Source organism: Humulus lupulus, chromosome 7, assembly GCF_963169125.1.
Source record: "Humulus lupulus chromosome 7, drHumLupu1.1, whole genome shotgun sequence".
Taxonomy (NCBI): domain Eukaryota; kingdom Viridiplantae; phylum Streptophyta; class Magnoliopsida; order Rosales; family Cannabaceae; genus Humulus; species Humulus lupulus.
Window position 1 is genome coordinate 5,743,488 of NC_084799.1, and position 13,370 is coordinate 5,756,857.

Sequence of the window (13,370 nt, forward strand, 5' to 3'; positions counted from 1 at the left end):
CATTTCCTTTTTACTGATTTTTCACCTTAACCTGATAATAACACTTAGATCACGTTTTTATCCAAAGGACTCGAGTAGCGGGTCAAATTTCCGGTTCACCGTAACTGTTCTGGGGTAACCAGGGCGTTACACATGTAATCGGAAAAAATACAGGGTCCAAAAAATATAAACCCTATATTGATTAATTATGTTTACCCTAGTTTCATCTTATTATTATTTTTTCCTTTCTTTCCAATTTTATTGGATAGATATTAAAAACATTATAAAAGAGCTAGGCAGAATGAGCATCAGAAACTATGTGTTATTGTTTGACATTTTAACCCTAATGATCTGGATATAGCTCCACCATTCTTTACATAAAATCTTTTGGTTTCACCATCATGAATTGTTATCCCCACTCAGCACTCAAATCACTACAAAATAGTACAAAAATGTGCTTCTTTTTCTATATATCTATAGATTTTCTAACTTTATATAGATATTATTTATATATATAGGTGTTTGATTGAATTTGAGCCATGCCTTTTTCTTTTAATGAACTCATTTTCACCTTTATTCCAGTTTAATCTCATGACTTGGAATAACACGTATTATTCCATTTTACATAAAAGTATTCCATTATGAAATCATCATTCACTCGCATCAATTTTCCTTTAGTTTAAAGAAAACATTTTAATCTTCAAAGGGAATAAATAAAGAAGGCAGCTTCAAATATAGCAAAGTGTCACTCTCATCATCTAGGTCATATCTTATATATATATAATTCAAATGTTCTTAAGTATGTGTATGTATTTATAGCTCTCTTTCAGCATAATTAATAAGAAGAAATCTATTGAATGATTATCAAAATAAACTACTAAATAAAAGTCAGAAAGTCAAATAACCTCACTCTATATATGTGATTAGAATAAAAGTAAAAATAAAAATAAAGAGAATCTATTAGCCAGAACAATTTATATTGTATTAAAAAGCAAAGAATCTTTCAACCTATGGACCCGGTTTGATCTTTAAGATTCCACACCCTACCACATGCTCATCAGGGTGTCCCACTCCACCCTATTCTTTTTTGGATCTTACTTTGGTTTTGTCACCACCTTTCACTTATTATTACACTAAACACCAATCAATTTTGATTGGTTATTAATGATAATTTAGCCTTCTATTAAGATGGGGTCCACCTATACCTCAATCAATTTATGGTTGAGATTCATCTCAATAAACTCTAATTTGTGTACTATAGTTCTTGTATTGTAATCACTATTGTCTTGTGGTGATCCCTACTATGATGATAATCTTGTGCAAACAAGATGGCTTTGATTTCAAAAATCATCTCGGTAAGTTTATCGCATCGATCAACTAAATAACTGTTAGTGACGTAATAATGTTTAGTTGCCTTATCACCCTATCACATCGGTGTTTGGCCGATATGGTAGGATCTTTATTTACTAATATAAAAAAAAAATTGTACGTGTCGGTCACGCAAGTAGATAGATGACATGAAAAGAAATTTTGTAATAGTGAACTCAATAAATATTGACATTACAATTATTGAGAAAAAAAATATGTATAATATGATAATGATACATCATCCGATATCGTATGGTGGTTAGTTCATTTATAGAATAGTGATACATAACACTACATACAAAATCAAAAATATCCTAGACACTTTAGGTCATGGAGGATGATACATCTAACAATAAACTTTGCGTTTATTTAACTTCATTGACTAAAATAAGAGGTGTTATCAAAATGTCTTCTTCATACGTATAAACTCCAAAATTATTAGTCAATTGAAAGAAAGTCGCCTTCATGTACACTATTTCTTTCCTACATGAGATTAGTGACAGCATCTTACCTCATCACTTACTTGGAAAAAAAAAAATATAAGGAAATTCTGTTGTAGAGCTTTACTTTAAGTTCTATCGGTAAGACTCTAAGTGTTTTCGACCCATGAACAGTTTTTGGCGCGATTTTTTTATGACCGTATATATTGTAGCTATTTAGAGCTTCTTGTAAATTTTCAAAAAATTCCGAATAGTTTACAGTATCGAAAACTAAGTTCAAATATATTGTTGTACGCGTGACTAATTTTTTTATGCATGTGGAAAATAACATATTTGAACCTAGTTTTCGGTACTGTAAAGTATTCGGAATTTTCTAAAAATTTATAGATGCTCTAAATAGCTATAATATATACGATCATAAAAAAAATTGTACAGAAAACTGTTCATAAGTTAAAAAATGCTAAAAATTATACCGATAAAATTTAGAGTGAAACCTATAAAAAAAATTGTCCAAAAAATAATAGAAAACTCCCAACTTTTAGTAAAGGTCCTACCTTGGCTAGACTACTACTGTCACACCTAGCAAGATCAGACGGCTGTAGTTTGTTGGATCATTTTGATCAGAAAAGAGACTGGCTTTACTTGACTTGTTCATGTCAGTGAATGATTTTCAATAAAGGGTTAGTAATTACAGTTTAATGTAATTTTCATGTTGGTTAATTATAAATTAATATATGGCGCATGATGCATGAAAGAAGAGTTTGACATAAAGCCATTGGTATTAGGTGAGAAAAACAACATTACTACTTCCCACGAGTTTAGAAGAAAAGCCTTTGTTTTATTTTTTTAATATCTATATTTTTTAGTGCAGAAAAATGCTTTTGAGCCATCCAATCAGAGAAACTTCACTCCATTCTAAAAGGAAATAAAGAAAGAAACTCTCCAAAACTTATCAGTTCAGAGTTTTTTCAAAAGATTATGGCAACGCAAGGAAAGTAGACTTTTTTTTTATATATCTATATATATACATATACTTTTACTGTAATTAAAGCTTATTAGAACAGATAGTTAATGAATGAGAACTAATTCTATCAGAAAAAAAAAAACTACCCTTTTCAGCTATGCTTCTCTCTCTTTCTCTCTGAGGGCCATAAAAAGAACAGTAGACCTTTCTGACTGTGGAAGTTGGACTCCATATGAATTTATTTGCTATGGTCCATACTTCATATGGGGGAGCACCACAGAAAATAATAACCAGCTGTACTTACTTAGGATCATTTATATATTAGTTTGGTAACTCTGAAACTTTTTGTTTTTGTTAATAATCTCTGGTCCTGTCTTTCCCTTTTTCTTTTTCTTTTTAAAAAAAAAAAAAAAATATTGGTTCTCCAGCCATTACCATGTCCATGTACCACTTGATTTTTTTCATCTGGGTCCGCTTGTCATCGAGTTTTTCAGTCGTTATCGGTTCAGTTTCATGGTGCCCACATCAGATTTTCCATAGAGAAAATCAACAGTTTGAGCAGAAAACAGATAGGTTCTGGGAGTTCAAAGAGGAAACCAACACCTGGGTGGAAGTTAAATTGCCTTTTGATCTGATCTCTTGTGTTAATGATAACTGTACTAAAGTTGGTTCAATTCGACTTAAAAAGAGTAATAATAATGACAAAGAGAACCAGGAAGAAGAATATGATGCTGCTTCAGAAAAGATGCAGAGTTCAAAAGATCAGAAAGAAAGTTCTGGTGATGATGATGATGAAGCTGATGATGATGATGATGATGAGGGTTTTGTTCTGCCTTTGAGAAAGAAAATTTCTTTGACCAAGATGTCTGAGACTTCTATTTGGATCACTGGTCAAAGTGGCTGTATCTATGAGAGGTTTTGGAATGGTGTGCAGTGGGTAGTAGCACCCCATGACTTACCCCTATCAGAGGGACATGCAGCTTCTGTTTTTATTGTTAACCACACAATTCTTGCTCTATCTGAATCAGGCAATCTGTATCAGGTACTGACAATCAAACTGTTAAGAACATATCTATGATATATTTGTTTTTCCTGCTTTTGATCTTTGGTCCTGGCAAGCTGGAGTTAAAAGGGTATACCTTAAACTCTGTAATAATCACCAACCATCTAATCAGCTTGTCATGGGAAATAAGGGATTATTCTAACTATTTTAGTCAGACTTGGACGTTTCTAGTACTCTATTATGCTGGGACCAGTACTAAACCAGATATTTGATAGTGGTTATACCTTATTACAGTACCCTTTTTATCTTTTCTTTTGTTTTCTGCTTTTTTTTTTCCCATTTCAGATGCAACTCAATGAAATTTCCCAACCAATTTGGCTTGAGTTTGTACCTACACTCTTTCAAACCACAGATACAGAAGTAGAATCTTCAAGAATCTTGATCAAATCTGGTGTTGTTTCACATGATGGAGAGTGAGTAAATGAAATTTTTAATTTGAGAGAGTGAATGAAAGAACATGCCAAGAAATAATCTCAAATTCCCTTCACTGAATGAAGAAACTCAGCAAGCATGTTGTCTCCTAATAACTCCTTGATTTTGCTTTGCTGCATTGACTGCCAGGAGAGTTTATTTCTGCACTATGAATGGGACATTGTTAGAACTTGCTGAGATTGAGCCTACAAGGTAAGACTTTTCTATAATCACTTCAAGCATCAGGCAGTTAAGCTAACTAGTCTTTAATAAAAGTTTTTCTTTTTATTAATTCTGATTTAACTTTAAGTAAGATTTCTGCTGTAAATGTAGAACAGATGGGTAAACCATGGACAACCACCAGGCGCAGATGTTGCAGCAGTAGCTGATGCTGGTACCATAAGACCAGAAGTAGTATATACTATAAGGTGACCATTGTAACAAGCTATAATTTTTTGCTAAGTTCATATCTTGATGAATGTTGTAACATGAGAATCCAATGCAGTTCTATAGGAAACCTTTACGAATATGATAGCAACTCGAAACCATTGTGGAAGAAGCATATTTGGAAAGAAAGAACTGCAAAAGATGCTTCTTTGGAACCATTAAAGGGCGCTTCTTTACATGGCTTGATTAGAGATCATTCCATATCCTTGTTTCTGTTAACAAAGGTAAATATATGCTTACACTCATTATCACGATGACCATTTTGATTTTCTAATATAAATTATTATATTCTTATCCATGTCCTTAATGATCAGGGTGGTAATTTGGTTGAGAGAAGGTTAAACCACAGGAAGTGGAAATGGTTAGTCCATGGAAGTCCCAAGAATCAGCACCTGTCATCTATCACACAAGCACAGCAAGACGACTCAAACGACAAATTCTTCTCATTATTTTTCACTACGTCTTCTGGGTCTGTTTTCGAATATAGAATATCAAAGAAAGCAGGTGAGTATAGTTGGATTCTGGGAGAAGCTATTCCCTTTCTTCTCATCATAGGTGATATAAGCATGTTTCACAAGAACATGGCACATTAGTTTAGTAGACTATGTCACAATTAACAAGAACAATATCAAATATGAATCTTGTACTGAATTTTGATTATTTTTCCCTCAAACGAGGACAGGTGATAATCAAGCAAATCAAATGGCAGAAACATGGGTGAACCATGTGCATCCTCCACATGCCAAAGCTGCTAGAGGAATTGGTGGACTACAATTACAAGCTGGCAGGATTGTTTTTCCACTGGATGATGGAAGACTTGCAGAGCTGCATATATCAGGCATTGGTGGTGAAAATGTGGGACCAACTAACTCAGCTGGTGTTAGAAGAAAATCTACAATGAAATACGTATGGTCAGTACTAGATGCTCCTGAGACTGAAGGATGGAATGCAGAATATTGCACCGAGGAGCATGGACCTACAAATTGTATCATGGGGATAAAAGATGAGCCAAATGATTTAGGAACAACAAGATTGGCCACTAGGAGGAGAAAGGGAAGCCAACAAGATTACTTGATTCCGAGTGCTTCATCTAATGGTCAAGCAAATGCTTTGGATGAATATAGTTTAGCAGATAATTGGATCGAAAAAAACTTTCGTTTGAGAGTGATGCAAGGAGGGAGATCATTTTTTCTCATAACTGATGGTGGCTTTACTTTTGAGTACCTTTATACTGAAAGTACATGGATATGGCTGAGACATGAGTACCCTGAAGCTATCAAAGGTGCAGTAGGAAACTACAATGGAAGTTTGTATGTCATTGACACATATGGAAGTTTACTAATAAGAGAAAGAAGTGGCAATGAACTAGCATGGATAAATTGTACAGCTTTGAAGAGAGGTAGTCAAGTGACTAGTGGCCCTCCTTGGGATGGAATGCCAGGTAGAGCTCTGAAAGTTACACCAGAAGATGCCCTCTTCTTTGTGAGCAGGAATGGAAAATTACTACAGTTTACAGTAAGTTTTAACAGACAATATCAACATTTTCTAATACTACCATGGAAACTGACAATTAAAACTCTTCTGTAGGTTGCATTGAGGAAACTCAAATGGAAAAACTGCCAAAACCCTCCAAACACAAAAGTTGCATGTATAATAGATCAGGAACTTTTCCGGGAAAACATAGTGTTTGTTGTTGGAACAGATGGCAGGCTATACCAGTATAACAAAGTGACTGAACTATGGCATGAGCATTACCAGTCTCAGCATTTGATTCTGTCAAGTATGCCAGGAACAGCAACGAGGCCCTCGTCAATGTCTTTAACAGGCTCACTTTTCATGCTGTCTGAAGATGGTGGACTAGTTGAGTATCATTGGAACTCAATGGATGGTTGGAATTGGGTGGAGCATGGAGCTCCACATAAAGGGGTAAGATTGGTTGGTTCACCTGGGCCATCCTTTGAAGGAAACCAACTTTTCTTGATCAGTTCAGATGGAAATGTGTACCTGCGCTACATGGATCAAACCACATGGAAATGGAAAAACTGTGGTTTTCCCTATATGGGAAATATGGAAGATCAAAAACAAGAAGAAGAAGAAGAAGAAGTAGGACACAAATGGAAAAAAAATGTTTGTGTGGATGAAGATTTTTCAACCAACTTGGAAGACTCTGAACACGTTGATGATATCAGCAGTGATTGTGATCCAAAAGTAAGTATCTTACTATTCAAAGAAGAAAGCTTTATGTGTTGTTAATGTAAAATAAATGGTTATGTGTGACTCTGTGTGTTCAGGTAGCATCTATAAGACCGATTCCTTTCTCTGAAGATTCAGTGATTTTTGAGTTGAGAGACGGCAGAGTAAGAAAGAAATCATTCTTAAGACTTGTAAATTTACAAGGAAAATTATATCTTTGAGAAAAATATTGCTGACTGTTGGTGGTTGGTTTGATTATTGTTCTTTACAGTTGGGAGAATTGAGACGAGTAGAAAGCACTCAATGGATATGGTCTCGTACAATAGGCACTCCAACGAGCTTATGCATGGAAAATTATTGGACAGCTTTAGCATCATGAGACCATGCCAAAGCAACCCTTCTGTACATTAAATAAATGAAACTAACAACGAAAAACATTAAGCTTAGAAGGAAAAAAAACTCTGGCTTTCCATTGAGGAAGTAGCCACATGTTCATCTTCATTGATACATAGAAGAATCACTAGAAATTTTTTACAATCACACAATACACAAAGTAACAATAATCGGTAAAACCATTTAGAGATGTACCTCAGAATGTGTACCATTGACGACTTTACATCAAACAGTAATTAAGGCTTTTTTTCTTTCCACTAATTTTTTGTACCTTGGTCATATTTGCAGATAACCATCCAGTTCCATTTATTTTCTTTTTGTAAATTTGCTAAAAAAAAAATATTGTTAATTTCAAAAGCCATAAAAAAAAAATCGAATGAATTACCCTTCACACAACACCTGACGAACTCAATTACAGTTAAAAATTAATAAGAAAAATTTGAGAACCACTGGCAAGGTGTTACAATGGTGTACACTAAAATTGGATAGCCTTCATAATATGTATATGAACATACAAGAAAAACTATGGAAAAAGCAGAAAAGTCTTTAAGAGATAAAATTAGGATAAAAACTACATCAATCTTACAAAATCATCATTCATCTTTACTAGCAGTGTCTTCAAAATCAGAATCACACCATGAAAAGCATCCCCAAGTTAATAGAAAACAAATCACTAAGGAACTCATCACTTGAACCATTTATAATATGGGTAAAGTGAGGGGCTCCTTGAAGAACAAAGACGGAAGCCCTATAACAGGTGAACTCGGAACTCAAATAATACAGATATGAAACCCCCTCTTCCTTGAGAATTCATTCTCCTCACAGTAGAACATAAACCAAATTAGTATCTTCTCCTGGGACTCCTTGAGCGACGCTCTCGTGGAGGCCTGCAATAGTTCAAAGTCAAGAGAACATATTAGTTCTCTTATGAAGTCCCATGTATGCCACGCACCAAGCAAAGTATGATAGAAGATACAACTGAATGCCAACTAGAGTACTCTAAAGTTTCAGGCCTTCCTAGATGCGATCAGTCATTGTATAAGGCTCTACTCCATTAAAGCAAAGCAGTCCATTGCATTGAGATTTTTGCTTCAGTAAATTTGTTGCATTTCATGGATATTTATAAAGCGGTAAACTGCATTTTCTAATATTTGTTCATAGATCATCTGACTCTTGCATATGAAGGAAAACTTAACAGCACCCAAGATGTCTCTTGCATTCTGAGGTTAATATAAACTCACGGTGTGATAGTATCTATAAAAGCAAGAGTTTAAATTTCTTTACGAACAAGATAAATTATCAATGAATACTTATATAATACTAATATTATAAACGCAAACCTTATATTCTTCTTCTTGTTAGCTCCATCAAGAAAGGAGCCATTGCTGAAGGACCAATCCACACTCACAGTCTGGGTGAGAAGTTCAGCTCCATTCATTCCAGCTATAGCAGCTTGTGCTTCCTCAAAACTCTCATACTCGATGAGTGCATATCCCTGTTAAGAGAAACAATGCAAATCAACTAATTAGATAAAAACTATACGAAAATATGGTCAAAACACAAGAATTAAATTGTTGGAAAGATATCACCATTCACCAAAAAGAAAAGTATTAGTTGCCATACTCGTTAAGGAAAAAAAACTGCACATGCTTTAATAAAATTGATTAATTCCTCGCTATTTCATGCGTCGCCCAGGAATAGCAGTATGAATAGGCCATAGAAATAGGATCGAAGGTATTACACATCTTCATATGGAGACAGAAGATGATAGAATGACCATGCTAGGAACGTTAGAGAGCTTCCACGGTCAATAGATAGGTTGAGGAATCAGGGAGGAGGGTTTTCATTAAAATATTCACTCCAAAAACTTGCAAAGCTAATAAAATTTGTACCGAAATTTTGGTTATAAGAACCTTGCAATGATCATTTCATTTTTATCATCTTGAGACCAATTCCTTTTGATGAGTAATAACATTAAAACATAAATATCATACTTTGCAACAATAAAAAACAATTAAAGCTTCAACAATGCATGAGATCTATTAAAAAAAGGCAAAAGTTCTTCATACCTTGACAAAACCAGTACGACGATCAAGATTCAAGTGCAAATTCTTGATTTCTCCAAACTCACCAAAGGCATTCTGTAGATCATCCTCTTGTGCCTCCTCATGAACTCCAGTGACCAGAATAATCCAACCTTCAATTGCTGTATACATTTAAAAAAAAAAAGAGTTACAGAAAAGTAGTATAGTTTGCTTAGAGAGGAAAATATAAACTCAAAAAAACGAAAATGCCAATAGCCATGCAGTTACCACAACTACAATCGTTTCAAAGTACATATAAAACTAGAAATGAGTTCTCGATTCAGTAAGCAATAAATAAAATTGACAAATTCTGGCCAAATTCCAAAGGGTCAAACATAAGCTTCTATTTATTTGCCCGAAATCTTTACCATAAAACAAAAACTAATAGGACCAAAATATCATAAACCCTAAAAAACCAATACGTGGAACTTAAAAAGAACAATGGAAAACCCCCAAATTTTGTGCAAAACCCTAGCACTAAATAAACGACACATTAAAGATTGACAAGAGATGGACAGAAATAGCATGAGAGATAAAGGGGAATACTTACAACGCTGGGGCTCGAGCCCGTCGGAGGACTTGAGGGAGTCAAAATCGGCGCCAGTTAGACGGCTGTTGCGGTCGGTGTTGAGATCCTCACGGAAACCGCGGCCCTTGGTCTTCTTTTGGGAGAGTGAGGATGAGGCACCGCCGCCAGTGATGGCGGACTTGAGCTTAGGAAGAGGGGCACGGGGAGAAGCGGTGGCGTCGGCGTCTGGGGCACCGTCCTCGTCCATGAGGTCGTCATCTTCGGGCTCGAAATCCACCGCCTCAACGTCTGCGTTTGCCATAGTTGATTCTCTCACCCTAGCTTTCTCTCTCTAAAATGGAACACTGTCGACGGCCACTTTTGTGTTTCAGGAAGATCGTGGACAAGGGGGTGTATATTACGATTTTGTGGGAGTTGGACTTGGTCTACAAAACGACATTGAAAACATAAAAACGACAACATAATGCGAAATCGACTATAAATATTGAAAAATGTCATCAACCGTACAAACGACAATAAAACTCATAAGGGTGCACAAAGCGACATAAAAACTCAAAAACGACATCTATTAGAAAACGACATGAATATCAAAATCTGCCATTGACCGTAAAAACGACAACCTAATTGTGAAAAAACAAATGAATACGAAAACGACAACCGCGGAAACCAACAAGGTTTAAAGCGATAATTCACATGAAACACGACCATAAAATAGTAATTCGACAATTAATATGGAAAACGACAATATTTAGAAAAAACAAAAGAATACAAAAAAACGACTATGAATAAAGAAAACGACATATTTTTGAAAAGGGAGAATAGAAAACGAAGATCCCAAAAAAATGAAAACCCCATTTTGGTAGTTGTGAATTCTGATCAATTTCTGAACCTCTTTTGGTTCATCAATGTCCGACTCTTCTTCGAATCAGTTGCGGGGATGCCTCTCTATAGCAATTGGCTTGGTTTTCTTTTTGGGATTCTTTTACGCCGCCATTGTTTCCAAGCTTCTTCCTCCATCAAATAACCCAATAATTTCCGCCATACAAAACGACTGGTAAACTCCTCTTCTTCCAACATGTTTTGCCATTTCAGTTTTTATTTCCAGTATCAGTCCCACCTTGCAGCAACTTTCCTTTTTTCTTTTTCTTGATCTATCTTAGTTCAAAGCATTAAACTTGTTATAATTCAAGTATCAGAATTAACCCTTTTGAAAAACAGTTCTTTCCTATATAAAAAACCAAGCTTTATAACTCACTAACTCATAGAGCTTGTAATATTACAGAAAACAGTAGTTGGGTTTGCAAATTTACATGCTTTGGTCCTAATATTTTGATCCCATTTCCCTTTTCTTTCATTGTGTGAGTATTTGATAATGCCTCTGCCTCTCTGGTATTGGTTTTCTGATTTTGATACATTAATTTGTATATATGGTCTTGTTATAATGGTGATTGTTCTTGTGTGTGTGTCGGATGTTGGATATTTTTTAAACAGCAGTATTTTCCAAAAGAAAAAAATTATTTGGAATGTGTTGATTAGATTTGTAACTTTGATTTGGGTTGTTGTATTGAAACAGGTATTATTGCTTCTTGGTTCCTTTGACTCTCCCTGTTCTTGTAGTTGCTGTGTACTTTCATTGGCTCAGCATGAAAATGTTCAAACATGCATAATTCTTCTTCTTGAGCCCTATTCAGAACAAAATAGCTTACTTCTTTCACTGACTGAAGTAACCAAGAGAATTGTATGTACTTCTTTTTGTTGTTGTTGTAAAGTTTACTCCTTTTATAACAAGCCCAAGTTTCTAATTCTCATTTCTTAGACAAGCAGCAAAACATGATTGATTCCTTTGGCTCCTTTAATTTCTGTCAACTTTCACATTGTAAAGACAGTCTCTTCATGATTATTCGAGTAACCATAAAATCAATGAAAATCCTAAGCTCATGTTCCAAGTACTCTCACTAAACTGTCATATATATAGGATTTTGAAGAAAAATGATAGAATGAAGTAAAAATTAAGTCTGGTGCCCATTTATAGATGTCCCTTTTAATTTTTAACTTCATTTTAACCCTCTTGCCTTTATACCCAAACATACCGAGACTTAGTCACGACACAATCCTCACTCATCATTTTCTTTACCACGACCCAAACGGTCTTTGAGCTTCTCCACACTCAAGCCATAGCCCTAACTAGCATCTTCTTCCCCCATGACACAGCCGAACTCACGCCGTTGGGCTCATTTTTTGCAATTCGTGTTGGAACAAAAACCCCAAGAATTTTGAATTGGACGTTAGAGAAGAAGATGCCCCACCTAAGAACAATTTGGAATTTTTATCTCCAGAAGAAAATAAGTTGGAGCATCCTCTAGGTGGGGCATCTTCTTCTCTAACTTCCAATTCAAAGTTCTTGGAGTTTTTGTACCGACACAAATGGCAAAAAATGATCCCAATGGTGGAATAACTTCATAACCCCAAACTTGAAAAGCAACAGGAAAGCCGCACAGCTCGTATCCTGTCTTTGATGAATCTAAAGCATATAAGATTTTTAATTGTTTCATTGAAAGATCGATGACCCGTAGGATATCTCTCGAACCTTTCTTCATCCTCAACTAATCTAAGAACAAAGTTATCAACCAACCTACCACATCTTTTACTTTCTAAAATGTTTTTCACAATAAACACTTTAGCTAACTTAATGGCATCGTCACCAATTTTTCTAGGCATAATAAAATCTTTCAAGTCATTTCTTGAAATTGATGATTTTCAAGTAATCTATTGTGTTGATTGCTAACATCAACATTACTAAGAATTTGGGATTAATTTGAACTTTTTTTTTTTTGGTAACCGAGGGTATCAGGGGCCCACCTCCACTAATTCCTCGAGGCCCTGACGCTTTCAACCGGAGACTGCCCCAGTGGCCCCAAGAAGGTTTGTAATTGCTCGTGGGGAATCGAATTTGGGTTGGATGAGACCCTCAAGTACGCCCTTACCACTTGAGCTACCACTTGACCCCCAATTTAAACTTGTTAGCAAAACAAAATATTTGACGTCAAACTCTGCTCTATTGCCTCCAAAATTCACTTGGAGCTCGGTTTCATTAGAGCTACCCTCTTGGTGAAGAAGAAGAGTGTAGGATCACATGTGTGTAGGTTCGTGAGATGGGTCCAAATTTAAAAGAAGCCCAAAACAATAGTCTTTTAACTTTTGGAGTCGTTCTCCACTGACAAAACTTTGTATACAGCCAATACCATTCTAATAAAATTGAACTTGAATGTTAGAATTGCCAAAAACCAATTTTTCTTTACTTAAATTCTACACATAAAACAAAAATTAAGAATAGTTAAGTTAATTATATAAACACGTGTTATAAAATGTAAACCAAGAATAGAATTTAAACTTGGTAAAACATTTTTATACATAGAAAATCATAATCTTGAAATGTATTCTTACTTGAAAAACAACCTATAATTTTCTTATGAACACTTGATGATGGTTTCTTAAACAT

At 35.1% G+C, this 13,370-nt stretch overlaps 3 protein-coding genes across 3 annotated transcripts; 2 read left to right on the forward strand and 1 right to left on the reverse strand.

Annotated features, from left to right (window-relative positions):
• Positions 1-2,602: 2,602 nt before the first annotated feature.
• Positions 2,603-7,513, forward strand: LOC133790460 (uncharacterized). The gene is made up of 10 exons (XM_062228108.1): positions 2,603-3,793; positions 4,100-4,227; positions 4,376-4,438; positions 4,564-4,653; positions 4,731-4,896; positions 4,987-5,176; positions 5,355-6,187; positions 6,260-6,880; positions 6,964-7,029; positions 7,137-7,513. Exons 1-10 carry the CDS (start codon positions 3,188-3,190, stop codon positions 7,242-7,244), a joined length of 2,871 nt encoding a protein of 956 aa, XP_062084092.1. The 5' UTR covers positions 2,603-3,187; the 3' UTR covers positions 7,245-7,513.
• Positions 7,514-7,803: 290 nt separating this feature from the next.
• Positions 7,804-10,253, reverse strand: LOC133790461 (RNA-binding protein Y14). Its single transcript, XM_062228109.1, has 4 exons — positions 9,893-10,253; positions 9,328-9,464; positions 8,599-8,753; positions 7,804-8,145 (listed from the first exon to the last, which is right to left on the reverse strand). Exons 1-4 carry the CDS (start codon positions 10,170-10,172, stop codon positions 8,100-8,102), a joined length of 618 nt encoding a protein of 205 aa, XP_062084093.1. The 5' UTR covers positions 10,173-10,253; the 3' UTR covers positions 7,804-8,099.
• A 454-nt stretch (positions 10,254-10,707) lies between these two features.
• On the forward strand, positions 10,708-11,673 carry LOC133789385 (uncharacterized). Its single transcript, XM_062227229.1, has 2 exons — positions 10,708-10,925; positions 11,445-11,673. The coding sequence occupies exons 1-2, from the start codon at positions 10,777-10,779 to the stop codon at positions 11,536-11,538; spliced, it is 243 nt and encodes an 80-aa protein (XP_062083213.1). The 5' UTR covers positions 10,708-10,776; the 3' UTR covers positions 11,539-11,673.
• The last annotated feature ends 1,697 nt before the right edge of the window (positions 11,674-13,370 follow it).

Coding starts and splice junctions, on each gene's coding strand:
- LOC133790460 (XM_062228108.1), top strand. CDS start 3,188: ATGTCCATGTACCACTTGATTTTTTTCATCTGGGTCCGCTTGTCATCG. Junction 4,228..4,375: donor GTTGTTTCACATGATGGAGA/GTGAGTAAATGA, acceptor ATTGACTGCCAG/GAGAGTTTATTTCTGCACTA. Junction 5,177..5,354: donor TAGAATATCAAAGAAAGCAG/GTGAGTATAGTT, acceptor AAACGAGGACAG/GTGATAATCAAGCAAATCAA.
- LOC133790461 (XM_062228109.1), bottom strand. CDS start 10,172: ATGGCAAACGCAGACGTTGAGGCGGTGGATTTCGAGCCCGAAGATGAC. Junction 8,754..9,327: donor GTCGTACTGGTTTTGTCAAG/GTATGAAGAACT, acceptor TTCTCTTAACAG/GGATATGCACTCATCGAGTA. Junction 8,146..8,598: donor AACAAGAAGAAGAATATAAG/GTTTGCGTTTAT, acceptor GAACTATTGCAG/GCCTCCACGAGAGCGTCGCT.
- LOC133789385 (XM_062227229.1), top strand. CDS start 10,777: ATGTCCGACTCTTCTTCGAATCAGTTGCGGGGATGCCTCTCTATAGCA. Junction 10,926..11,444: donor TCCGCCATACAAAACGACTG/GTAAACTCCTCT, acceptor GTATTGAAACAG/GTATTATTGCTTCTTGGTTC.